This window comes from Lytechinus pictus, chromosome 9 (genome assembly GCF_037042905.1).
Source record: "Lytechinus pictus isolate F3 Inbred chromosome 9, Lp3.0, whole genome shotgun sequence".
Lineage (NCBI taxonomy): Eukaryota > Metazoa > Echinodermata > Echinoidea > Temnopleuroida > Toxopneustidae > Lytechinus > Lytechinus pictus.
Genome location: NC_087253.1, coordinates 21482542 through 21509329, shown reverse-complemented (window position 1 = coordinate 21509329; position 26788 = coordinate 21482542). Strand labels below are relative to the sequence as shown.

At 36.2% G+C, this 26788-nt stretch overlaps 1 protein-coding gene across 2 annotated transcripts; it reads right to left on the bottom strand.

The window, feature by feature from the left end:
* Window positions 1-26788, bottom strand: LOC129268593 (uncharacterized oxidoreductase YjmC-like). 2 transcript variants are annotated; one of them, XM_064104921.1, is made up of 14 exons: window positions 26663-26744; window positions 24412-24553; window positions 18897-19051; window positions 18119-18183; window positions 16552-16675; window positions 15662-15777; window positions 13091-13189; window positions 12078-12143; window positions 11456-11536; window positions 10367-10474; window positions 8949-9044; window positions 7428-7538; window positions 3092-6370; window positions 1-2640 (listed from the first exon to the last, which is right to left on the bottom strand). In XM_064104921.1, the coding sequence occupies exons 2-13, from the start codon at window positions 24528-24530 to the stop codon at window positions 6323-6325; spliced, it is 1188 nt and encodes a 395-aa protein (XP_063960991.1). In that variant the 5' UTR covers window positions 24531-24553; window positions 26663-26744; the 3' UTR covers window positions 1-2640; window positions 3092-6322. The 2 variants fall into 2 exon arrangements, with proteins under 2 accessions (XP_063960991.1, XP_063960993.1); XM_064104923.1 differs by lacking the exon at window positions 24412-24553 and having other exon boundaries at window positions 26663-26788.

Below are 26788 nucleotides of genomic sequence, written 5' to 3'. Positions count from 1 at the left end.
TTGATTGTTAATAGTTCAGGCATAATCCTTTTATTGGTTTACAAACTGAACATTTACACCAATATATCTAAAGTTACTATAAAATCATAAAGAAGATTGTATAATATAGATTTAAAAACAATAATTTCTTGCACTTAAACCATTTTCTTTAAATATAAAACAATAAAAAATTTAAAAGGCCCCTTTTGATTAAAGTCAATATACATAATTTTTAAAAGAAGACAAAGATAAGAATTTATGACAAACAGCAAGAGGGAGGAGCTGAGAGGATTGAACCCAGAGAAGACAGGGGAGGGCCAAACTAAAAATATATTATAAAACAAACTGGATTTAAAAAAATGAAAATAAAAAAGTAAAGAAATACAATGGCAAAAACAACAGCAAATGTAGAATCAGATATCTATGGATTGGGCAATTACAGATATTAAACAAGCAAAAAGATGCCATTCCATTGTAAACTTGTCATATAAAAACAAAACTAGAAATTTGACATGTGCAAAGGACACAGATGCCCCCGCTTAATGCGATCAGAAATTCATTCAAAATTATTGAACCAACTAGCATATATATAATGAGCTTTGACCTGCAGACTCCGAATTCAAACTTAGCCTGTATTTTGGTGTCATGTACCTACACACACACAATTTTTTTAAAATCTGTTGAATATTTCATAAGTTATCATGCGGAAACCAACTTGCATATTTAATGAGCTGTGACCTTTGACCTGCGGACTCCGAATTCGAACTTAGCCTGTATTTTGGTGTCATCTACCTACACACCAACAATCTTTAGAATCTATTAAATATTTTAAACCAAACTTTTTTAATATCTAATAGCTACACGCACCCCTTTCCATTGGATGATGATGTAGGTATAAAATCAAGGAAAAAATTACAATCTGCACCCCCTAGATGTTCAAAATTGCTATTTGTGCCCCTCATTTCAAACTCCAGTATCCGCCACTCTATTATGAGAAGTAATACATACAAATAAACATAGATGCATAATATTGTGTTCTATTAATAATTGGTTTATCCAAATATTAAAATGTTCATATTCAAAATATCATATATATGCTTTAATAGATATCTGCAAAAATTGTCAGCATTGAATATGCAAATAACATCCTGAAGGGGATGAAATATATGCATGGAAAAATGAAGAGGCAAATATAGTAATAGGCCAAAATCGTGCATCATGACTCTTCAATAAAAAATTCATGTGACATTAATCGTATGAAAAACTTTACCATCATAAATACATATTTCAACTTCAATTTTAAAAGAACAAAGGGTGTAGTATCAAAGATTTCAGTATTACATGTGTGTTAAAAGATAATCAATATCATATTTTTTACTATGTTCCTAAATCTATTAAAATATATTGATATTTCATTGCAATGTTAAAACTTTTATAAATTACTACATAACCAACAGGCTAGGCCTATTTTCATACTATGATTGAATTATTCATACATGATTAAAATAGGTTTCTTATTTCATTCCTTTTGTATGCACATTAAATATATTACACTATACAGTACATACTAGGGCTATTCCATAAAATAATCTACCTTTTTTGTATATCCGGCCCCCATTTTTCTCAAGTTTTACTTCACTTCATAAACTGACCAAGTTATGATCATTTGAGAGCTTTACAGACTCAAAAGAACCAGAAATCAGAGACAGAAAATTTCATGAAGGTCCCACATACATGAGGTCGGACGAACATTTTATGGAATTGCCCACTATATCTTAGAAAATCACTTGATTACGGGGGGACTTATCCCCATGCACAAACCAGCCTACGCCCTTGGCAAAACTGCAATTTTCGCCCGGGGAGGGGGACGGGGGTTGATCTTATATGATGATGATGATGCACAGCATTTGTATAGCGCCATATATCTGTCAAAGACATTCAAAGGCGCATTTTTGGAGGTCCCAGCCAATCTGGGTCGCCTAGAAGGGCGCATACACAGAACTGTGACAAGCAGGTCTCTCCTCCCTCTTATTCCTAAGTTGAACTTTCAACCCCCTCTCTGAATAAATATCATGCAATGATTACATGAATAGTTGCCATTTCAAGATGAAGGTCGCATTACCAATAGCTGCATTGCAAAGACTACAAGACCCATACACGTATAATCCAAAATTGTCTACAAGAGTATACCTCTGTAATGCCAAATTACTTGAATTCATCATTTTTTTTACAATATTAGCAAGCAATTGCAAAATTATAACAATCAGCAAACCAAAATTCATGTACTTCAGTAATAATAATAGAAGGCCCATGCTATTGCAGTCTGTTTTTTTTCCTTTTTGACAAACCATTCACAAAGAGAGAAGAAACCATCACTACTCAGAACCTGAGATGCATATACATGATATTGAATATGACTTTTCATACATGCATTTACAGGCTTTTGAATGTACATATTAATAGCTTTCAGCATGATTTTCAAACCTGAGGCAGTAGTGATAAATGGTACATAACATTTTGAAATAATGAAATAAGTTTAGTTGCGTTATAGTATTACTTTATATCTCTTTTATTTTCATGATCGAGGCCGTTTCATAAAACCTGCTATCGATCACAAAAATAAACTATATTTTGATACATCCATGAATTAAATCTGTTAAACTGTAATTCTAGAAAGTCGATAGGGGCCTAAGCTTTCGATCCTAGCAGAATCTTCGTCGGAGGCAAAAATCACATATATGATTTTGGGGTTGAGTTCTGCTTCCTAACTCATGTGATGCAATGGCGACATTTCATATGGCCCTAGCAGACGAAACTCTCAAATACGGCACTGAGCATGCTCAGTACTGCTTTATTACACTGAGCATGCTCAGTGCAGTGTTATAATAGTATGCTAGCTTCAGTCCATGATTTAATCCATGGACTAAAGTTATCACCGGGGTATAACTCAGCCGTGGGTTAAATTTAGCACCGGGTGCTAAAGTTAGTCCATGGATTAGTTAGTCCACCATTTGTGAATAGCGCGGTGGACTAACTTTATACCCCGGTATTAGTTAACCCCCGACTAAATTTAACCCCGGTATAACTTTAGTCGACCTTTGTGAATTCGGGCCTATAATTCTAATCATTTTGGACGCCTGTAACACAAATGTTTAGTGATGAATGCAAATATTAAAAAAAAGATTAATGATTGGCTCCTGACAGAGTTTTGAATTAAATATGCATGCAACCATGATTCTGACTGGCCAATGCCATTTACAGCCTGATTGCGATCCTTTGTGTAACAGAGCTAGTGACTTGTAACTTTACCAGAAAAAAAGGCTTATCCTGGAAGATTAGGTTCGTTTGAGTTGGTGCCAGGATAATAGCCGTCGCTAATTTGCACAGAATTCCTTTCCGTCTCAAAAAAATAATACAAACAGAGCATTTACAACTCTCGGCGCCGATCCCCCCCCCCCCAACATTAACGAGCTGAAAAGCGAGTCCACAAGCAAACGTTAAACATTCTACTGGTTCTCCTCATATTGTGTTTGATCTGGCTTGAATTTATTCAAACCAGACCTATATAATGGAAGTTCAAACGACTAGGATCATTTCTATAAATCATACAAGCAAAGGAATTCTATGACAAATATTCCACTCAGTTGATAAGAGCTTTAAAGTGGTAGCTTGAAAATAATTTTGGAGGATGGTGGTATTTTTTACCTGATTGCTATGAGAGCATAAATGCTTCTAAGCAATCAGCCAGAGCGCTGATGGCTTAAGGTCCTCTCAGAGGGACCTGGTAATGAATAAATGCCTTACCATAAGGGGCAAGAGCACACCTTAATGCGAATCGAACCAAATTCACCGGAATCAAAAACCCGTACTCTACCTACTACCGGTATCTATCATGCCTTACAAATCATACGATTCATTTGAGGACCAATAATAGATTTGCAATTAATCACAAGTTACTAGCAATGCTCCCAATAGTCACATAAAAAAAAACAGTACAGAATTTCAAAGTAAGTTGCTTGCAGACTAAAAAAATGGCATGGTTTCAGTTAAGAAGATTTCAATTGTAAGTTCTTAAAGTTGAGATTGATAACAAGTTCCCTGAAACAGGGCTCTCTACAACGGCCTGAGATTAAGATACTCTGTCTTTTCCATGGAATAACGATCAGAATGTGACGCCGGGTACAATGAATACATATCAAACTTTTGATTTAAAAACATATAAAGAAGGCCATAATAACATAGATTTGTGAAGGCCCATACAGAATCTTTGTATAAAATCTTCTACAAAACAAACATCATACATGATAATAGCGTAGCTCTGAGTTGTTCAAATACACACACACAAGAATAAAATGGATAAAAGATGGACATCTGAAACACGAGGAAAATATAACATTGATATTCTGGTAGAAACTCATACACACAATGTTCATTTGTGCGAGAAAACCTAAGATGGACTCTCAACTTCATGCAGTTGAAAATTCATGCTTCTACCATGGCAAGGCTAAAATTATATATGTATAACACATCTTCTGTAATCATGAGAAAGAGATATGACCACTATGACGTTTGACCTTATGACCCCCAGATCTAATCAGGATCATAACCCCTCACATAAATGTATGCATGCATGGCAATGATACATGCACATGTGCATGTAGTAGATGGTCCATCAGACTGTTTGCCAGTTATTGCAAGAATGGGGAAATTCAATACAAATGACCTCTGTGACCTTGAACATTGATCTCTTGATGCCCCCACCCTACATCCCCCCCCAAAAAAAAAAAGATAACTAATCATAATAATAAACCCAGATAACCATCACCACAATATACATTCATGTACTGTATCTAGTTTGACGCAACCAATCAAACCCTATACACCTAATCATATCATTGCCATTCCTACACGCATACTTGTCCCAAGCTTGAAATAGATCCGTCAAACTGTTCTTTATTCACTATCAAGAGAATGAAATTGCGATGAACAACCCCAAAAGATAATGCCTTCGGAAACAAAAAACTATGTTGCCTGAGGCATGAAAGCTGCCTTTCATAGGGAAATCAAGGCTACACAGTCCAAATAATCTGTATCTATGTTAGGAAGCTTACACAAATTTCGCAGCACCAGCAGAAGCCTCTGGTAGACAACATGGTAAAAAGTCATTAACTTCTGTTAAAGAAGAGTATGATTCTGGTCATGTACACACTGCATTTCCTTAAACTACCAATCATATCACATTCAACAAGCTACATGTATTTTGTCCCACAGTAAAAACATAGATGGTTTATTTGTGCAATGTTTAAGAGCACTTCGACTCCACAAAGAAATAAAGGCTACACAATTCTGGTAATCACTTGCACATATTAATGCAATAAAATCTTGAATCAAATACAAGGTCCTGCATAATACTTCTCAAGTTTTGTTTCACATTCTAAATTCATTTGTCACTTGAAAATTGTACATCTCTTCAAAGGAAACTTCTTCAGTTTAAAAACACTACATATTTCTTTTCCCCAAACTATCTCCATCACTCATACAATATCAACTGACCGTGTGATGCTATTGCATTGGATACATGTATTATGTCATTACCCAGGCTTGAACTGGGCTTCCATTCATGTAGGTGCTAAAGCGTTCAAGGAATAAATCTTGCAAGATGCCCATTCATCTCACCTGGGTCAAGTGCAGCAAAATGTGGATGAATTTCTTGCTGAAGGAAATTAACACCAGGAGTAGGGTTTGAACCCACGACCCTCTGTTGGAGAGGCGAGAGTGGGAACCACTACACCACAACATTTCCATTAAAAAACCAACAGATCGGGGCCCTGGATAGTACTTACCACGAAGTCCCCTTAAAACTATATACATGTATGATATAATCTAAAACCCAATTATGACTTTGATTACCACAACAACCCTACAAAACAAATATCCAACTGTACTCTGAGAAAATATATCCATATGTGCATCCTTGATAAGTTAAATTCATTTTTTATTAATTTCTTAAATTAACATATTATGGTTATTTGTGCTCTCACTTAATAATAAGACACAGTATAAAAGTGCATATCAAATTACGACATAATGTCCCTATGCACTTCCAAAGGTCTTGAACACATATGGGTATAATTGGTTTTTCTATTAAGATAAAGGCTGTATGAGAAAAGCACTGATGAATTTCAATTCATGGTATAATGGCAAATGGTAACATTCAAATGAATAAAAGGCCACTTTACTGATAATCACAGACATAGTATCTTGTATTCTCCTCTAGATCTGTTACTGTTGTGCATGTAGACTGTGTAGTACAAGTGTATGGACAGATGAGATGGTCAGCAATTTAGTTTCTCTTGATGGGCTCTACTCCGAGACCTGTTGCTAAGGTATCCTGGAAATAAGGGTATATTGCACAAAAGTTAAATAGCTGAAATTGTATGTATTAAGAAAGGTTATATGAATGTTTGAATTGAATTCATATAAATAACTTGATTTAATATAATTGAAATACATATGAGTGAACACTAAAAACTATCTATCTATGACTCTTTCTATCAATCCATCCATTCATTCATCCATCCATCCATCCATCCACCCACCCATCCATCCATCCATCCATCCATCCAATCCATCCATCTACCAACCCATCCACCCATCCAACCATCCATCCATCCATCCATCCATCCATCCAACCATCCATCCATCCATCCATCCATCCATCCATCCATCCATCCATCCATCCATCCATCCAATCCATCCATCTACCAACCCATCCACCCATCCAACCATCCATCCATCCAACCATCCATCCATCCACCGATCCATCCATCTACCAACCCAACCATCCAATCCACCCATCCATCTACCAACCCATCCACCCATCCATCCATCCATCCATCCAACCATCCATCCATCCACCGATCCATCCATCTACCAACCCAACCATCCAATCCACCCATCCATCTACCAACCCATCCACCCATCCATCCATCCATCCATCCAATCCACCTATCCATCCATCCACCCACCCACCCATCCATCCATCTACCAACCCATCCACCCATCCATCCATCCATCCATCCAATCCACCTATCCATCCATCCACCCACCCACCCATCCATCCATCTACCAACCCATCAATCCACCCATCCATCCATCCGCCCACCCACCCATCCATCCATCCGCCCACCCACCCATCCATCCATCTACCAATCCATCCATCCATCCATCTACCAACCCATCCACCCATCCATCCATCTACCAACCCATCCACCCATCCATCCATCCGCCCATCTATTCAGCATACCATATTCTTCAATAGTACATTGTGATATCTCAGTGTATCATATCACAATGTCCCTATGCACTTCCAAAGGACTGTGATATGAGTGTGTATGATATTTTCATTCAACCATCCATCCATTCATCCATCCATCTATTCAACTTACCATATTCCTCAATAGGTTGTTGTGATATCTCAGACCACCATCTTTTTCAACTTTGGCAATGTTCTTCCTTTCCGGGTCACCAGCTACGAGAACCTCTGTCTCTCCCTCTGCCTACAAATTCAATTAGAAATAAACATCACAGAAAATTATGAAAATGCTCATGTCCGTCTTCAGCTGCTGTTTGGGCAGCACATCAAAACACACTACACAGAGGTTAACTTTCACTTGGTATACAAACTACTGTAAACGCTGTTATTTTTGCGGGATTAATTTTTCGTGCTTGGCGGCTTCAAAACACATTCGCTGTTTCTTGAATTCGTGCTGTACACTCCATAGTCACAAAGTTACTTCCTTTCCCCCCATCTGTTAACATTTCAGCAACGAAATTGTATTTTCTGATCATATTTCTAGCTCTGAAGCGGCGTAATTCAGCATTGTTAACCATGAGCTTTTGTGGCATTTAGCGTAACATTTTCTTTGCGAGGCAGACATCAGCGAAGGCAAAACAGAGGCGCTGCTGGCCTGGTATGGATGGCCGATCACCGGGTAAGGACCGGGGGGATTACGGCTATTCAAAGGGCATGGATCAATCAACAAACCTGGGCGATCGACAAGACGTCTTCTTAAAAACTAAACAGATTTATAAAACACTCACCAATCAAACAGCAAAGGCAACTTATATTTTAAGCAAAATCATAATTTAATACCGATCTGCGACTGTAAAAAAAAAATTATCACATTGGAATAAATTCTCGCGATGCATATGATTTTTGAGCTCAAGCTTGCTTGCTTAAATGTCACCCTCTATACGTCAAATTATGCAGTCTCTTTGCCAAAATGAACCGCACTTCAAAACTTGCATTAAAATAGATGCTCATAAATTTGTGTGTTTTTAATTTCGCCGATCTTGCCGCGATATCTGCGAAAATTTCCATATCGTGAAAATTTCCACTTTTACAGTATTGGTCTGCTTCTAAAGTCTGGTACCACATCTAGAATGACCCCTTAACTACATAATAAAGTATTTTGTAAGGCTAAAAATATGGTGAAGAAGTCCGAATTCAGATTTTTAGCCTCAATAGAGGCATTCCTGTTTCATGAAACCGTCATGTCGGTGCAAGAACGCCCTTAACACCACACTTTTATTCATGGCATGCATGCAAAAAAAAACCCTAGCAGCACGCTTATGTGCATTGCGTAAAGGCCCGTTCCCACTGCTGTTGTGTTCTCATTGCATACGTGTTTCATATGCTCTATCCACCGGGTATCATTCACTATGATTTTCGCCAATTTTGTCCATTTCTGGAGTGGATGAAAACAGATTGAGCCATCCCCGAAATTGTAAGTCCGTTCGTCCCTTATGCATATGTTTTGTGTCCATTAGCCACTGGGAGCAGGACTTAAGGCCGTTTCTGCACTGATGCGAAGCGCGAAATAGTTTTTATAGGGCGTTCTTGCACCAACACAACAAAACCAAGATTCTGTATTTTTCTGAAAAGGAAAGAAAGCTTGATAACTTACTGGTTCAGCACTCCGACACATGTCCATGAGTGAGCTCATTCTCCCTTCAAAACCAGGCGCAAAAGCCTCAGGGTTGATCGCTACAAATATCTGGCCCTGAAACATAAATAAAAAAAGTCAACATGAATTAGGTTTTAGAGTGGTAACAAAATCAGGGGGTGTTTCACAAAGAGTTAAGTGTGACTAATAAGGTGTTGCAAAAAACTTTCTATCAATTGCAAGTCTATTTTCATTCCCGAAATCAAGCATTTGCCGTGCAATGGATTGTAAATTAGCGATTGATTGCTAATCTGCTCCATGAAACAAGAAGTGTAATCTGATGTGCTATAGTTAAAAGTGATCAATCAATTGTAAAATTGCAACAGAATATTTGCGATTGATTGCAAATATTTTCTTGCAACACCCCCTTAGTCACACTTAATTCTTTGTGAAACACCCCCCAGGAGTATTCCAGTGATGAGCAGTTCATGATGCTCAATGCTATGCAAACGATAGTGACGTTTACATCCTACTGGGTAGGATGCATCACCCGAGTGGAGAGTGGACCTGTGTGAATCAAAGCCTTGCCGGAGAACACTAATGTAGTATTCTATTCTGTAGTATTCCTATATAACATATAGGAGTCTTGAGAGACGTGTGTATAGTTTGACTACTTTATTGGAACTGCTTTCATTTGTACAATTAACTTTCATTTTAGCATGGATAGAGAAAGTACTTCATCTCATTGGAATGTGTGGTTACCCGAGTCAACATCTTGTGATGTCTCACACAAAAAAGTTTCACAGAAATTATCTAAAGTCCTTTCACTTTAGTATGACTATGATTTTCCAATCATAACAGCCAATGCCTCAGTGGGAGTCAAACACATGGCCTTCTGATTACAAGGCAAGATCACTTCAAATTTATGTGTACAGTAGTGGATCATATTACCTAACACTTTCAATATAATTAATCATATCAATCACAATATTTTCTTGAAATTCATCAATCTTCCACCATAAATACACAAATACCTACAAGAAATATAGATTTTTGTCATGATTAAATTTCTTTTTCACGATATCAGCTTCCGTCGCACTGCTACTCGCAAATGACGCTTTGGTCACATGAAATTCATTAAATCATCGATCTGATATTTTTACCATACTTTATTACTTTAAGAAAGTAAAGACTTTAAAATTGTGTTTTTGACCACTTTTCATCATCTTTCTATTCAAATTCCCAATGAACAGATGATGCAAAGTTCTAGGCGAATGATGCACGTGTTTGGTAGTACAAGGCTGGTCTGTATTTTGACCATTTTTCATCATCTTTCTATACAAATTCCCAATGAAAAGATAATGCAAAGATCTAGGCGAATGATCCACGTGTTTGGTAATACAAGGCTGGTCGGTAATGCAATCACTAACTATACTTACCAGATTTGCTACTTGGTTGCTTGTTTTCCATTTCCTAATGTTGGGTCCAAAGGCCCCTCCTCCTAAGATGCCACTAAGAACCTCCACCATCATGGCGAGACCATAGCCCTGAGAAACAAACAAACAGAATCAGTGCACAGTCAAACATATTAAAGAGGGGGGGCGAACTGAAAGACACTATGTGGTCTCTGATTGACTGTGCGTTATATAAATAGCTAGTCTTAAAATATACCTTTTGAGATAAATATTTTCTTATAGTCTCTATTCAAGTGCATGTATTCCCCTTTTGTTTTGTTCTTTCATTGAATTACGTATTTCTCTTGTATTTCCACATTTGTTATCTCTTGCATGATTTGTATACCTTGTACCTTTCTGCCTACACAGAAGGTATCCTATGTTATGTATTGTAAATATGCTGGCATCAAACCAATAAAGTATATTTGCTTGGAAAAAAAATACATAAAATAAATTAACCTATAATTAGATATGTATATAGAAACTTGCATGATTTGACCAAATTGGTGATGCCTTTTCTACAGCATGCAACTGGAGAGTTAATAAGTGTGATTCTAAGCCATACTTGACTCTTTGTGAAATGACCCCCCCTCCCGGCAGGACTGATGTACACCTAGTGGCAATTTACTTCCCTATTTCACCTTATACCCCATTGTAACTACAATTAGACCATATGGAAAAGTAACCAAACAGGTAATGACCCCCCACCCACATTTACCTACATGTATATCCTGATGTAACTAGGAGTATACCATGTGGCATCAGGCCAAATGGAAAGTACAATAAGCATTTGCAAACCCAGTGGCAATTTACCCCCGATCCTACTGTTACTAGGATTAGACAATGTGGGATAAGACCTGGGGGGGGGGTGTTTCATAAAAGTTGTCAGCACTGACTAAATGGTCAGTGCTGACTATTTCAGTGAAATCCTTGGCTTTGACTGGCTAAGAAGCACTGGCCTTTGACTGTTGCTATGGTAACTGTCGGAGAAAGACAACTTATCAGTGCTCACAACTTTCATGAAACAGACCCCAGTAGGCATAGACCAAGAAGCAATTTACTTCCCTATTTTACCTTATATCCACCAGCAATCTCTGACCCACCCAGGGGGAGTAATCCTCCTCCTGATATGACGGCTTTGGGATCATTAGACTCCTGAAAATTAAAGAGAAAAAAGTCAACCTCAGAAAACTTGATGTTGTACGAGTCGAATTTGCAAAGGATAAATATTCATGGTTTATTTATTTCAAACACAACAATGATGCACGTACTGTATACGATGGCGGAAATGTACGAGTTTACACTACATGGGATCATTAATAAAAAGAAAATAGAAAAAAGAATGAGAATACAGATTACAAAATGTATAGGTACAATGCATGACATAGTATGTGGACTGGTCAGAATATAAATCACAAAAGCCAGACACCAACAATGCTTAGATAATAATAATATTAAGAGAGCGGGTAATAAAGCCAGTCAGAAATCGAAACTCAGGTCCCAATTTTCTCTGAGCATTTCCAATGCAAAAATATATTTCTCACTCAAAATTCAGAAGTCAGACTTCAACTACCTGGAACCAAAAATTTAAAGAATTAACCCTCAGCATATTAATGTAATGATAATAGGAAAAAAAAACTTGTTCAAACTATATGACCTTAACATGCCCTCTTGTGACCTTTGTCTGTATACTTACCGTTCCGGAAGCATCACATCCCCAGCCGTTCGGGATTGGGATCTCCTTGACAGCATTCAATTCTATCTGTATCCAAATGAAAGATTAATTTTAAAAAAGAGAGATAAATTATAATAATAGTAATTCAGACTTGCTTATATAGCGTTGAACACTTAAATGTAATTTATTAGAAGTCTCTTACTCTTAAATAATGCAGCGTAACTACCCTTCAGAGCATCAATCACATACTCAGCATTTCAAGGAATAAATTCCTACCATTTACCTCACCTTGGTTGAGTGCAGCACAATATGGACAAATAATACATGCAAAGAAAATAAAACAAATTCCAGCCTTCCAACTGTCGGACAATGCTAGATTCATATTTTATTTCTAAATTCTAAGGAAATTTCTCAACAGCTACATGATTATGGGGGCGTCGTGATCTAGTGGTTAAGATTCTCGTCTTTCAATCTGAAGGATGTGGGTTCGATTCCAAGCCATGGCATGTTTTCCTTCAGCAAGAAATTTACCCACTTTGTGCTGCACTCAACCCAGGTGAGGTAAATGGGTACCAGTAGGAAGTAATTCCTCAAAAAGCTGTGCGCACCGAAATCGGTAGACTAGCTTAGCCAGAGTAATATAGGAGCGCCTTGAGCACCTAGCAAGGGGGATACATGTACGTGCGCTATACAAATCCTATATTATTTATTTATTTTATTATGATTATTATGTTTAACTCTTGATTAAACTCTTCAAATTGTGTTTCATAGCTCAAATAATTGGGCTGGATGTGTATTCAAATCTTCTTTTCAATTCCTTCTACAACTAGAAGATTTTCATGAAGAGTTTTGTCAGTGATTTTTACCATGTAACTTGCTCCCATCCATTCAGATGCAATGATTTCCAGTAGCTTATAACATAAGTCTGCGAAAATCAATGACAAACTTATTCATGAAATGCTCCTATGAAGTATCATGTTAAGATTATGATTTTATTTCCACAAGTTCACATCCATCTATTCAGGAGAACTTACCTTCCCCAATGCTACAGTGGATGTGGCCATATCAAGTACATAACTATCCCCATTCTCGGCCGGTGCACCGCACGATATAGGGTTTGTTCCAAACATTGCCTGTGATGGATAACAAAGTAACAAAAATACAGATGGTAATAATAGGTACATGTACATGTATATATAAATATTTAAGAAGGAATCCCAAGGGCCAGGAAGAAATGGACAAATCACTACACCTACAAGTGTGAACACAGGGCCCTGTCTTACAAAGAGTTGTGATGGATCCGATCAATCACAAATATGGAAGGCCAACAATGTCAACATATAAAGTGCATGATTGTCCAAAATGTTTTCTAGACATGTATATGTACAGTATACTCATATATTTGTTGCTTTCTTCGAAATTATGTATGCTCCTTTTTGCGTACAAAGGACATTGTGCACATTTCCTTAAAAACAAGTGGAATGCCTCTGGCTGTCTCACCTGCATCACGAGATTCAATGTAGCAGCAGTGCTGACTTTGAAAACTACTATAAAATAATTATTCACAAAAAACACCATTCATATAATGATACAATACTACATTCATTGACATTTGACCTTGATCATGTGACCTAAAACTTGTCAGTGATACTTGATTACCCCTATATCCACATTTTATACACTATATCTATAAACTTTGAAAGTTATGACAGCAATCTAATAATTACCTCTGAAATGGCCAAAGTCCATTGACCTTTGACCTTGGTCATGTGACCTGAAACTCGCACAAGATGTTCAGTGATACTTGGTTACTCTTATGTCCACATTTTATGGACTAGACCAATACACTTACAGAGATATGATGGTAATTTAACCCTAAATCTCCCGGGGTATTTTGATTCTTGTCATTCCCAGGGGGGGGGGGGCCCATAATGGCCCCCCTTAAGATCTCAGCCGCGGATTGCGCGATCAAAACAAAAATTTGCATGGTGGTAGAGAAAGACGTAATCTACGCAGTTGCATTGGTAAATTTCACTGAATTCATATATTTTTATTTTATATTAATTAATTATGCTAATTTATTCATGAAATCATACTTTTTGCTCTGATTCACTAAATAAAGCTCCTAGAATGCTATTTTTTGGTGAAAATATTCTTTATAGCATTCCTAACAATTGTGAATGAAAAAAATTCTGGTACCAAGACCGATTTTTTATGTATTTTATTGTTTTTTTTAATTCTTATGTGTTTCTTTGTTTTTTTATTGTTTTTTCGATGGAAATCGTTTCAGACTTAATTCTGATCATAAACAAGGCAAAATTAATTAAGTTTAATCAGTAAAAGTAGAAATACTGATACATTTATGAATTTTGGCTAAATACACAATTTGCATTGGATTTGTACATGAAATCACGTTTATGAGCAATTTTGGGTCTGACATGCACTTACATGTTGCGTAATGTCGTAACCGCGTACCCGGGCGTCACAAATTTGGTCTCAAAATTTGCGCGAGACTTCAAAGTAAAAAGTCAGTGAGCGGCGAGGTAAAAAAAATTTGTGCAGCAGATATATCGCGAAAATTGTCGCCATAATGGCCCCCCCCCCCCCCCCCCCCGGAGAATTATGGTTAACAAATACCCCCAACATGACCAACGTTCATTGACCTTTAAAACCTTTGACCTTGGTCATGTGACCTGAAACTCGGAAGGGATGTTCAAAGATACTTGATTACTCTTACGGCCAATTTTCATGAATCAGATCCATTCACATTGGTCATGTGACCTGAAACTCACATTAAATGTTCAGTGATACTTGATGACTCTTATGTCCAAGTGTTATGAACTAGACCAATATACTTACAGAGTTATGATGGTAATTCAACAAATACCGGTACCCACAACATGGCCAAAGTCCATTGACCTTTGACCTTGGTCATGTGACCTGAAACTCGCACAAGATGTTCAGTGATACTTGGTTACTCTTATGTCCACGTTTTATGGAATAGACCAATACACTTACAGAGATATGATGGTAATTTAACAAATACCCCCAACATGACCAAAGTTCATTGACCCTAAATGACCTTTAACCTTGGTCATGTGACATGAAACTCAAGCAGGATGTTCAGTAATACTTGATTAACCTTATGGCCAAGTTTCATGAACTAGGTCCATATACTTTCTAAGTTATGCTGTCATTTCAAAAACTTAACCTTAGGTTAAGATTTGGTGTTGACGCCGTCGCCGCCGTCGGAAAAGCGGCGCCTATACATGTAGTCTCACTCTGCTATGCAGGTGAGACAAAAATTATGACATTGATGGATATCCATACAGTTGATGATGATGATAAATCATAATTTTTTGTAAGACGGTGCCCTCGAGAACACAGTGTTCAAATAGGTTTTTAATCAATTCAAAATAGAAACATTAGTTGCCAATATCAAAGGATTGACACCAATGAGTGACCATACAATAAGGGCACAAGTTCCATGCATGCTTTTATGAAATGCATGAATTATCCCATCCCACTTACCTTTCTTGCTCGTGTAGGTACCACTAGAGGTGATGTGTTTGTAGTACTAAGACCAATCATCCCTTCCCACTTACCTTTCTTGCTCGTGTAGGTACCACTAGAGGTGATGTGTTTGTAGTACTAAGACCAATCATCCCTTGCTCTATAGCTCTTAATGTGTACCATCCAGCAATACTGTAATGATTGGAACCTGTGTAGAAGTATTATTATGGACCAAGATAAAATTAACTAGGAACATCACTAATAATGATAACAATATTCTGCTTTATTACAATATACATGTACAGTATCTGATATTCTTGTATCTCAAAATTTTAAAACGTCAAGGGTAGCCCGGAAAAAGCTCTATTTTACAAATATGTCAATGGTGTCAACCTCACATTGTCTAAAAACAGTCTAAGAAACAAGGTTATATCAGAAAAGCAGTGATATGCTGTTGAGTTGGCATTAGAGGTGAAAATTGGGCTTATCATTCTATGGCCAACATTTAATGTGGGCTTAGAAAACGGGTCATATCATTGATTACTCAATATCAAGTGACTTTAGTCCCAATCAATCAATTAATCAGGCCCAGTCCCAACCTTATCTCAAGTCTTACTTAAGTCTGTTGAAAATTTTGAACCAACACCAACCCTTGAACAGAGAACTTGATTTCTACTTCATTCATGTACTAGCCTCATATCTAGATTGGTGCTAAACACCTGTTAACATTGAACTCTTAAATCAAATTCAGTCCAAGTATTACAATCATATCTAGATTGGTGCTATGGCTGGTGAAAACTCCAATCTACACCTGTTAAAATACTGAAGTTAATTTCTACTTCAGTCCAAGTACTAGCCAAATTTCAAATTTGGTGCTATTGCTGGTGTATAATTTGATCAAACACCAACACCAAACACTTACATGTACATATATCACCAAATTTGATATAAAACATCTGTAGTGATAAAAAAAGACCCCTACCTTTTGCAACCACCCATCCTATACCGGCTTCCTTGGCTTTCTTTATGGCAAGATCAATGCAGAACTTCCCCACGACGGGACCTAGTAGATTATTACCATCCACCCAAGCTGTACCTGCAAGTTCCTGCATGAACGAGAAAGATGTCAAATTAGAGTACAGTGTACAAAAGTGTGATGTCATCAATTTTCCATTTGTGCATTTCAGCAAATTTTGATGGGAATCGTCCATGGGGGCCCATGATATGATCTCATAAATACATATTCATGCATCTGATTGGCTAAGAATACATTTGTTTGTAAAATAATAATTAAACCTTCATTCCTCAATTTCAAAATTGTCCTTACTAAACTAAATTGTAACTTGTTTCTACATTGTTTGTACTTTCACATCTAGCCATTTAGGAGTTCTATAAGAGGACTATACCATCATTGTCTCCCGACACTAAAATATGAAATATTGTGCAGTCTGCTGATAGAATCAACGGATGCAAGGAAATTGATTTACCATCCCAGTTGGTTGAAAGTCCATGAATATTCATCATAGAGGCCACAATGTCAAAGGAAATAAAATATATAATCTTCCTGTATGAAGGGCATGTCTGTGCACCTCAAATTGAATTTCGATATTGTTCCTTATATTGTGAATAGCAGGGCCCCATCTTACAAAGAGTTGCGATTGATCTGATCAATCACAACTATGGACGGCTAGCAACGGCAACATCTATTATGCATGTTTGTTCAGAATATTTTCTAACTATGACGTATATTCATTTATTCATTGTTTCCTTGAAAATTCACTGTGCTTCTCTTTGTTTACAAAGGACATTGTGCGAATTTCCTGTAGAAAAAAATATGACACTGATGGATTTCCATAGAGTTAAGATTGATTGGATCAACTGCAACACTTTGCAAGATGGATCCCTGGGCCCCATCTTACAGAGAGTTGTGATTATTCCAATCAATCACAACTATGGACGGCCAGCAACGTCAACATCTAAAATGCAGGAATGTTCAAAATGTTTGCTGAATATGAAGTAAATTACATAAATTCATTGTTTACTTGAAAATTTGGTGTGTTCGCCTTTGTTTACAAAGGACATTTTGAAAATTTCATGTAGAAAAAATTATGACACTGATGGATTTCCATAGAGTTAAGATTGATTGGATCAACTGCAACACTTTGCAAGATGGATCCCTGGGCCCCATCTTACAGAGAGTTGTGATTATTCCGATCAATCACAACTATGGACAGCCAGCAACGTCAACATCTAAAAATGTAGGAATGTTCAAATGTTTTCTAAATATGACATAAATTACATAAATTCATTGTTTTCTTGACAATTTGGTGTGTTAGCCTGTTTACAAAGGACATTTTTAAATTTTATGTAGAAAAAATTACGACACTGATGGATTTCCATAGAGTTACGATTGATTGGATTAATTGTAACTGTTTGTAAGATGGGGCCCTGGACAGACTAGAAACAACTCTTGTCCCGCTTAGCCCAACAAGATCATCTTGACCAGCATCAATATGAATTTGACGGGAGGGGTATTAATATGTAGTTACCTTTAATATAGTAGGCTCTCCAGTCTTCTCTGTGATACCACTCTTTATGTCTTTAACATACATTTCTGAAAAAGAAAAAAATAATAGTAATATCACGCCTATATTATATGAGTAGGAAATGGTGCTGAAAGCCTTTATTCTCTCTAATTTAGAGAACTTGTCAAAAGTTAGTAAGGCATCTTTTAACATGAATCCCTCTATAAAGACACTATGCAGCACCCTTATTCCCCATGATTTTACCTATGATGAAATGTAAAGATTTGAAATGAAAATGAAATTTTTTTCGAGATTCCTGCGTAAAAGAAATGGCTCTGAATTATGACCATAGGGGTATAATTTATTGTACATGTATGTACACTGTAAGTTCACAAACAATTGGTGACCATTTTCTTTTAGTTCCCATCAGGTATTAGTATGCTTGATCTTTGTAGATTAAAATTCACTTTATTTACAAGCATTTGAATGGAAAAGTCAATATTGTTATCAGTGTTCTTAGGTTATACAAGAAAATGCACTACAATTATCTTCAAAAGGGAACACTTGGGGTATCTTACTCAGCACAAAATAAGGGTCACCGGTCGTGTGTTCAGTCATTCCTACCTAACTAATGATCATCTTCATGGCCTACTGATCTACCTCCATACATCAGAAAGATTGAATGAAATGTAATGTACCTGTATCAGTGTCCAAATTGTTTGTCAACATTACCAAAATGTACATCGTAAGGGGAACATGAATAAATGCACTTGACAACACTGCAGTATATTTATTCACTAACCTAAGCGGTTCATCCCATGACTATAGTGCCCTCTATGGTCAGCACAGGCCAGGACTTCCGCTAGGGCTGATGCATGATCGGTGGAAACCCCTGTGGCAACCATACACCTCTCCATGAAGGCCTGGGCCTCCGCAACCGCCACATATCCGTAATCACTGTTCGGAATAAAAAACAGACAATAAAAATGCATTTAATACCAGCCCTCTCGATCATCAACCTTTAGTTTGTCAGGAATTCCAGTTTCAAAGGATAATGATAACAAGGGAAAAATTATGCAGGGTCTTGGGATGATTTTGCCCCCGAAATGCTCGAGTCCTGGAAAACGAGAAAAGGCCCCCAAAAATCTCCATTCCCTCCAATGTTGCAGATTGACGCAGTCACTATGAACCGAAAATCCTTGCATTCACTCAGAATGACTAGAGAAAATTAGTTGAAGAAAATCACTGACAAATCTCTCCATGAAATGCTCAACTATCATGGTGTTTAAATTTAGTCTAAACTCCTTTCTCTTCACGCGTGGTTTAGTAACCTTTCGATGCTCCATATTAAGCCCAGCGCATACTACATAATAAAATGTGATTTGATTTTTAACTGAATTTATGAGAACATTCAAAGTTTCCAACCCATAAAATCTTTAAGATTGAACTTCCAAATATTTACAACACTGAAACTGAAATTCCAGTCTATATTGAGCCTAGAATCTAGTAATAAACTCACATTCTATTTCAAATCATAATTACATTATTATCAGCTTTGACTTGAAGCAAATTTGGACTCTAGCAGATTTCTGATTTTTTTTTTTTCCCCCTAGTATCATGCTGAACTTTACAAAAATAATTTGACTGCTTTGATCTTTCACATATTTATGAAAAACGCAATTTTTTTTTTTTTTAAACATTGTATCAGATTGTGTAGTGTTTGCCGGGCTTTAAAGCTTACAGGTACATAAATCCTTGTGATAATATGGTGGAAAGGCCAGAGTTTAGGTTTATCATGATTATTTTCAAAAGATCATCTCCAACAAGCCATTATATACTGTGCTCTTTCATGATCCTTCCACTATAAAATCATTTGATTGATGGAGAAATTAAAATGCAAACAGAAGTCAATCAGGCAAATCATGAACAAGAGATATCATATTTGATTTTAATTTATCAACACTTTCGAATGAAAAGCGTCATTTTGAAGTTTTCTCAAGCATAGAATCATTAAAAAGTTAACCCGTTTCTTACACTTACTGTTCAAAATACCACCCCGTATACAGTAAACACAATTATGTGCACTCTAGAGTGTGGCATGCTGTCCAAAGAGAAAATGGTCTACTTTTCAACACACTCATGAACCTTGATATAGACCTTTGCACTATCAATCATGTCACTCCAATAAACATCACATCAAGTACATGTATACCAGAGCCCCGTTAAACATAAAGCTTAGTTATTGATCATGCGCTGATTTCTATGATTGATCGCATTGATTATTGTGTATGATCAATTGTAAAATCAGGACGATGGATCAATTGCTATTAAAGCTTCATGTTACAGGGACCTGTTGTACAAAGCAAACATGCTTCCATTCTGAGGCTATATTTTATCTAAAACTGACCCACTTTTTAATATAGAGCAAACAAGAGTATCATTTTTTTTTGCTGCCTTTCTTTCTTCAAGCAATAAAATGATAATTTTGTATCACTAAATATGTTGACACTTGTACCTTTCACCGAGAAATGGAAATAGCACTTTGGCTCTCATCATTATATGACATGAAATAAGCCATAAAAATTTACACATCGAGACATTATGCATTCCTTCAGCTCCTCTACAGATGCGGAGAGCAGCCGATAAAGCCAGGCACAGAATTCACTGTGTTCCAATATTGAGAATGCTGAAAATAGTTCCAATAAATCACTGTCAGATAAAAGGTCAAGTCCACCCCAGAAAAATGTTGATACATGTATGAATAAATAAAAAAAAATCAAACTAGCATAACACTGAAATTTCATCAAAATCGGATGTAAAATAAGAAAGTTATGACATTTTAAAGTTTCGCTTATTTTTGACAAAACAGTGATATGCATAACTCGGTGACATACAAATGAGACAGACGTTGATGTCCATCACTCACTATTTCTTTTGTTTTTTATTGTTTGAATTATAGAAAATATTATTTTTTATAGATTTGACAATAAGGACCAACTTGACTGAACCATATAGTATTAAATGCTAATTCCACATGTTCAGGGACGAATTAATAGTTTCACTTGGCAATGAGGAAAAAATTAGAATAATTCATATAATAAAATACATAAAAATAGTGAGTGGATGATCATGACATCATCATTCAACTCATTTGCATACTGACCAGGATGTGGATATAACTGTTTGGTGAAATTAAGCCAAACTATAAAATGTCATAACTTTCTTATTTTACATAATAAAGAAATTTTCAGTGTTATTTTTATACAAATCATCTTTTTGTTGGAGTGGACTTGTCCTTTAACTCGACTGTCTAACAATTTAGTGAAACTGTGAATGTACAAAAACATGTGCAGCAGATGGGTTATCAATCATACCAGTATATATTTTCAATTCATGTTACATAACTCAACAGGTGTACATGTAGGCTATATTCACAGCACTAATAAAAGTGGAAAGAAAAACTCAACTACATACATACATGTAATTGTGCACTAATGAGATGAATATATGACATCACAACTTTGACACTCACAAGGATGGATTGTGGAATAATGATTTTCTTTAAAAAAAAAAACTTTGGGGGGCTGGGGGGGGTAAGTATTACATGCATCTCTCTCCACAATTTTCAAAAATGAATTTGAATACTTCTCTTCTCTTAATTATACATGTAAGGAATAACTAATAAAAAAATACTCTTTCATAAAATCCCTAAATATAACGAAAAAAATGGAAAACAACATCTCAATTTTTTAATTATGAAGAGCAAATTAATGTACAATCATATCAAGAAAATCTACTCACAACTGATCAAGGCTATATATTTACATGTATTTTATTTTGAATGGTAGGCCTATACCAGTACATTTGGAGTCAGTTTCGAAACAAACAAGCAACTATCCCTAAAGACACACATGTACAGTAATTACAACAAAAATCAAGTAAAAACACACCTGTATAAAACCAGATGGATAACTAATGCAGGGAATATATTTCCTGGTATCGCATCGCAATTTGCTTTACATAATTTTTGAAAGACTGCTATGCATATTGTCTTTTGTATAGCATATTTTTACATAGGACTGTACATTCATTACTTACTTGAGAGCTTTTCTCTTACAGACCAAAAATGCTATTCAAATTTGTAAAGCAAAATTATTCCCTGCTAACATTGATACAAGCAGGTGTAATAATCTATTTTAAAAAATAAGAAAATGATGAATAGCTGGCACCCTAATAAAGTACAAGTACTGTGCACAGCAAGTGAACACAGCAAATGATGTCGACTGCATGACAAATGATAAACATGGCAAAATCATACCAAATTGCCTGGGGGCCGTTCATAAAGCTGTTCGTATAAAGTTAAGAACGACTTTAAGAACGACTGGTGATCCTTTCTTATGCGCTAAATCATCGCCAATGAATATACCATTTACACAAGAAAGGATCACCAGTCGTTCTTAAAGTCGCTCTAAACTTACGAACAGCTTTAATATGAGACGCCCACCAGGTACATGTAAACCTACTTCATTTTACAATCACATGAACACAAGAAATATCAGTTTGTTTTCCCTTTTCTAAGACTTGTAAGCAATACAAGCATCACAAAAGATTATCAATTAAAAAGAAGTGCAGATTTCTGTTGCTTTTTAATAATGGACTATACAGTGTATGAAATTTTTATTTAAGCTGCATTAAAGGGATACTCCAGGCTTAAGATATTTATATCTGAATATAAATAGATTAAAATTCACACAGCAAAATCCTGGAAATTTCATCAAAATCGGATAGCAAAGTTATTGAATAAAGATTAGCATTATTCCGGTGAAAGAGTTCTAGGCTGTCTTTATGAATATTCATCATGTGGTCTGATGATGTCACATCCCCACTTTCCCTTTCCTTTAATATATTATTACATGAAATCATAATTGTTTCATTTTTTCGTAAATGTGTAAATGATGTGTCTCCATAATGATGAAACAAGTTGCAGCAATAAAAAAATAATAAAGTAAACTTAATCAGTTGTCAATCCAATTGTTTTAGTTCTTGGTAGAAAGTTTTTGAATAAACCTAATTTCATATAATAAAATACAAATGAACAAGTGTGGATATGACATCATCAGCCCACCATTCATGAAGACATGCAAGGAACTATTTCACCAGAATAATGCAAATCTTTAAACTTGAATAACTTCATTATTTTTTTATCTGATTTTGATCAAATTTTCAGCATTTTGCTAGAGCTGTAAAGTTTACTCTATTTGTTGAGATATAAATATCTTCAGCCTGGAGCATCCCTTTAACATGGGATGGGGGACTCCTGAGATTACCATTTGTTTAGATAAAATTTCTTTTTGGTTGTATACAGGCATAATTGATTAGTTAGCCCATGTAAAAGGTCAATGGTTAACCCACTCAGAAAGACACAAACTATGAAAATTATTTTATAAAATTATTAGTTTATTAATGAATATGCGAATGACATACAGGAAATATAATTGTAATAGCTGCTACTGAACATTGATGTGAAAAAAAAACTAATCAGGGAATAAGAACTTGGCTACACTTGAAATGTGTGTGAACATTCATGAACAAAAGGCATGGATGGAGGAGTGAATCTGGTATGTTGAAAGAACGTTAAAAGGTGATGGAGGAAAAGATGGAATTTTGATTAATAACAGAGGAGAGAGGGTGGTATAAAGCATAGTGACAAATCTAACAGATATCACTATAAAACTAATACAGAACCCTGTTCACACTACAGCTCTACAATACATCCAAAAGCAAAGGCACACAAATTGGTCTACATGTGGGTATAATTGCGTCATGGTCTTCACTTGGTCATAGTTGCAATTGATAGAACCTGTCAACAAACAACAAACTTTCATACACCGCAAGAACTTTTGATCCAAATTCAAGATCTTAGGTTTAGGTTATTAAAGGGCTAACATCACCCTCATGAGAAGTTTGTGGTAAAAATGCCAGATAAAAAATAAATTTAAAAAAAAATATGGTGAAAGTCTGAGGAAAATCCATTTAACATTAGGTTAGTAGAATTTCAAGTGTTTGGTTTGTAACGTCATTTGATTTCGGGAAGAGTGGAAACACTGACTGTACGAGCAGCTGCCCCATATGTTACATGCATGTTTGACTTTGCCATCTGTTTTTTTTTCATTTGTGTCCTTCACAAAACACTCAGATACCCTGCGAAAACCGTGCTTGTCATTAACATACTGTACAGTACAAGGAAAATGGAGAAAATGGTTAAACTTTTAGTTTATACACCACTTAAAAGCACTTCAACATCCAATCAAACTTACATTGCCTCCTGCGATAAATGAGGCGATCGTGAGAACCTTCTGCTTACATGTAAGCAATCCTTTAAGGTTCTACTAGTGCTACGCAGTAGCACTGCAGGGAAAGCTGGTGAAAATGCCATGACAAGGGAGATCAAAATTAGTCCTGTAAAAAAAGATTAACAAGGAAAAAGCGTAATCATCATGATATGTGGTTCGCAACTAGACCTAGATCTCCAGGTCCAAAAGTATCAATTAAAAAACAGGATTGACTGACATTCATATATCACGAACAAAAGACATTGATTTGTGCTCTCTCAGTTTCAACATCAATAATCTCACAATTTTCAATCTAGGCCTACTCTAGATCTATTTAACTAGATAGTTGGACAGGACTCAGAACTCTCTCTACTATTCGATCAATATTTCAACTTAATTCATGTGAAATTGCTGATTTCTTTTCTCTCTCTCTCTCATGCCACATCACATGGAAAAGATCTGTCTTTGAATAACAATTTGATGGATGGGTCTTTCGTAGAACCGTTCTACGTAATATAAGAACGAGATATCGCTCAACTGTTTCACAAAGCCGATTTGGGCGATACGAAGAATGGTCCTTTGAAAGACACCTCCAGACATGTCCTACGTAGGCATGATCTTCTTTGCACATCGCCCGCCACTGTCGGCATAAAGAGAAAATGTGTTTATGGCAAGCCACCCTGACACTTTTTTACATTTTTTTGTCATCCAATCGCACGCTGATGCAGTTTATGTGGGATATGGCACCAAGTTATTTTTGTTTGGGGGCTGGCATTACTTTCAGGTCGTCTTAGGCCAGCTAGACGACCTTAAACTGATGTCAATTTAACTTCTCTGGGGTAATCTACACTGTACATGTAGGTCCAAACAATCAATTTTACGTTTCCCTTTATTTTTCTCCCACCCCCTTTCCATCTTTTTTTTACCATACTTGAAATATCGAAATTGGTTTTAACCTTTCTGACTGGCATGCTTTATCATTAATCAAAGGTTATGAAAACGGGGCAAAGGAAAGAAAATTTATGTATGGTAAAGACAACATGTGTTTATAAAGTTCAGCAAAAAAAATTATAAAAATAACTAAAATGTTACTAAACACGTTAATTTTTTTTTTTTTTAGCTTTCCTGTGAACGTTGGAGAGGTATTATAAAACTATTAAACATTTCTAAATGAATAGGAATGCAAATAATAACAATGAAGTAGGCCTATAAAAATATTATTACAAAAAAATATAAGGCCTATTTGGAAAACATTAGTGATGTCTTTTATAAATTCTACTAAATTGTGTGCTAGCTGTAATATATCCACAAATCCACCTCAAAGTGAACTGTTCAGTCACTTTTTCTCCCCTATGATGTGGATTATTTCCATTGTGTTTGCTCATTCTTATTTTCATGACATAAGTAGACCTCTGTACTGTAGTAGGCTTTCCATCCAAAGGCATTGGAATAATTATCATGAGCACCAAAAAAAAAAAATACTCAAATACAATTTGAACAGTTAATTGAGCTATAGTATAGATCTATAGTATAAACAGCTTCATCTTGCCCTTCCCCCACTTTTTTTTAGTTGAGTAATAAAAAGCCTTGTTTTTTTGGTTTTTTGGGGGGGTGGGGCTAATAAATCGGGGGCCAGTGTGAGATTACTTTAAATCAATGAATGATGTTGATTAGTGTGTTAAGGTGATGAATGAAAACAAAAAACTGCGATAACAAGACTAAATTATAGTCAATAAATACCCGACGAATAAAATATATAAATTCGCTTTTTCACACACAGCACAGGGTCACACTCACAGCCTTTCATATTTTAATGATTTTCCTTTTATTAAGTTTTATTTAAGTCTCATACCAATTACCATGCATACAGTCAGACACGTTGATTTTGTTTACTCCATTCACACCCTATCTTTACAAGGTTATGATATAATCTTGGTTGCTACATTAAATGCTAACAAAAGTTAGTGCGACGCTTATTTAAATTTAGTTCTGACTAGGCGACTGAAGTTTGGCAAGCACCGACCGACCGCGACCCGCACCGACCGACCGCCCGCGACCCGCCCCCTCTGCGCCGAGGACCTCGTCCGCGTTCTCGTCGAGCTGCATTTGGCGTTTGTAAGAAGCAGGAATATCCAATCGTTTGCAGCTTCATCAAAGATCTTTACCAAATAAAACATTTTATGGGCATTTAATGTAAGCTTCAATGCCATTGCCAGGTATTAAATAAAGCACTTACCTTTCTCTTTCTGTCATTTCTTCCGTTCAATCGAGCACGTAGCCTCACCCTCTAAAGTTCTTCGCAAGGTCGCAAATTAGCAAACCACGGAGATAGTGTATGGAGCGCGAAGTGTTTCTAGATCCT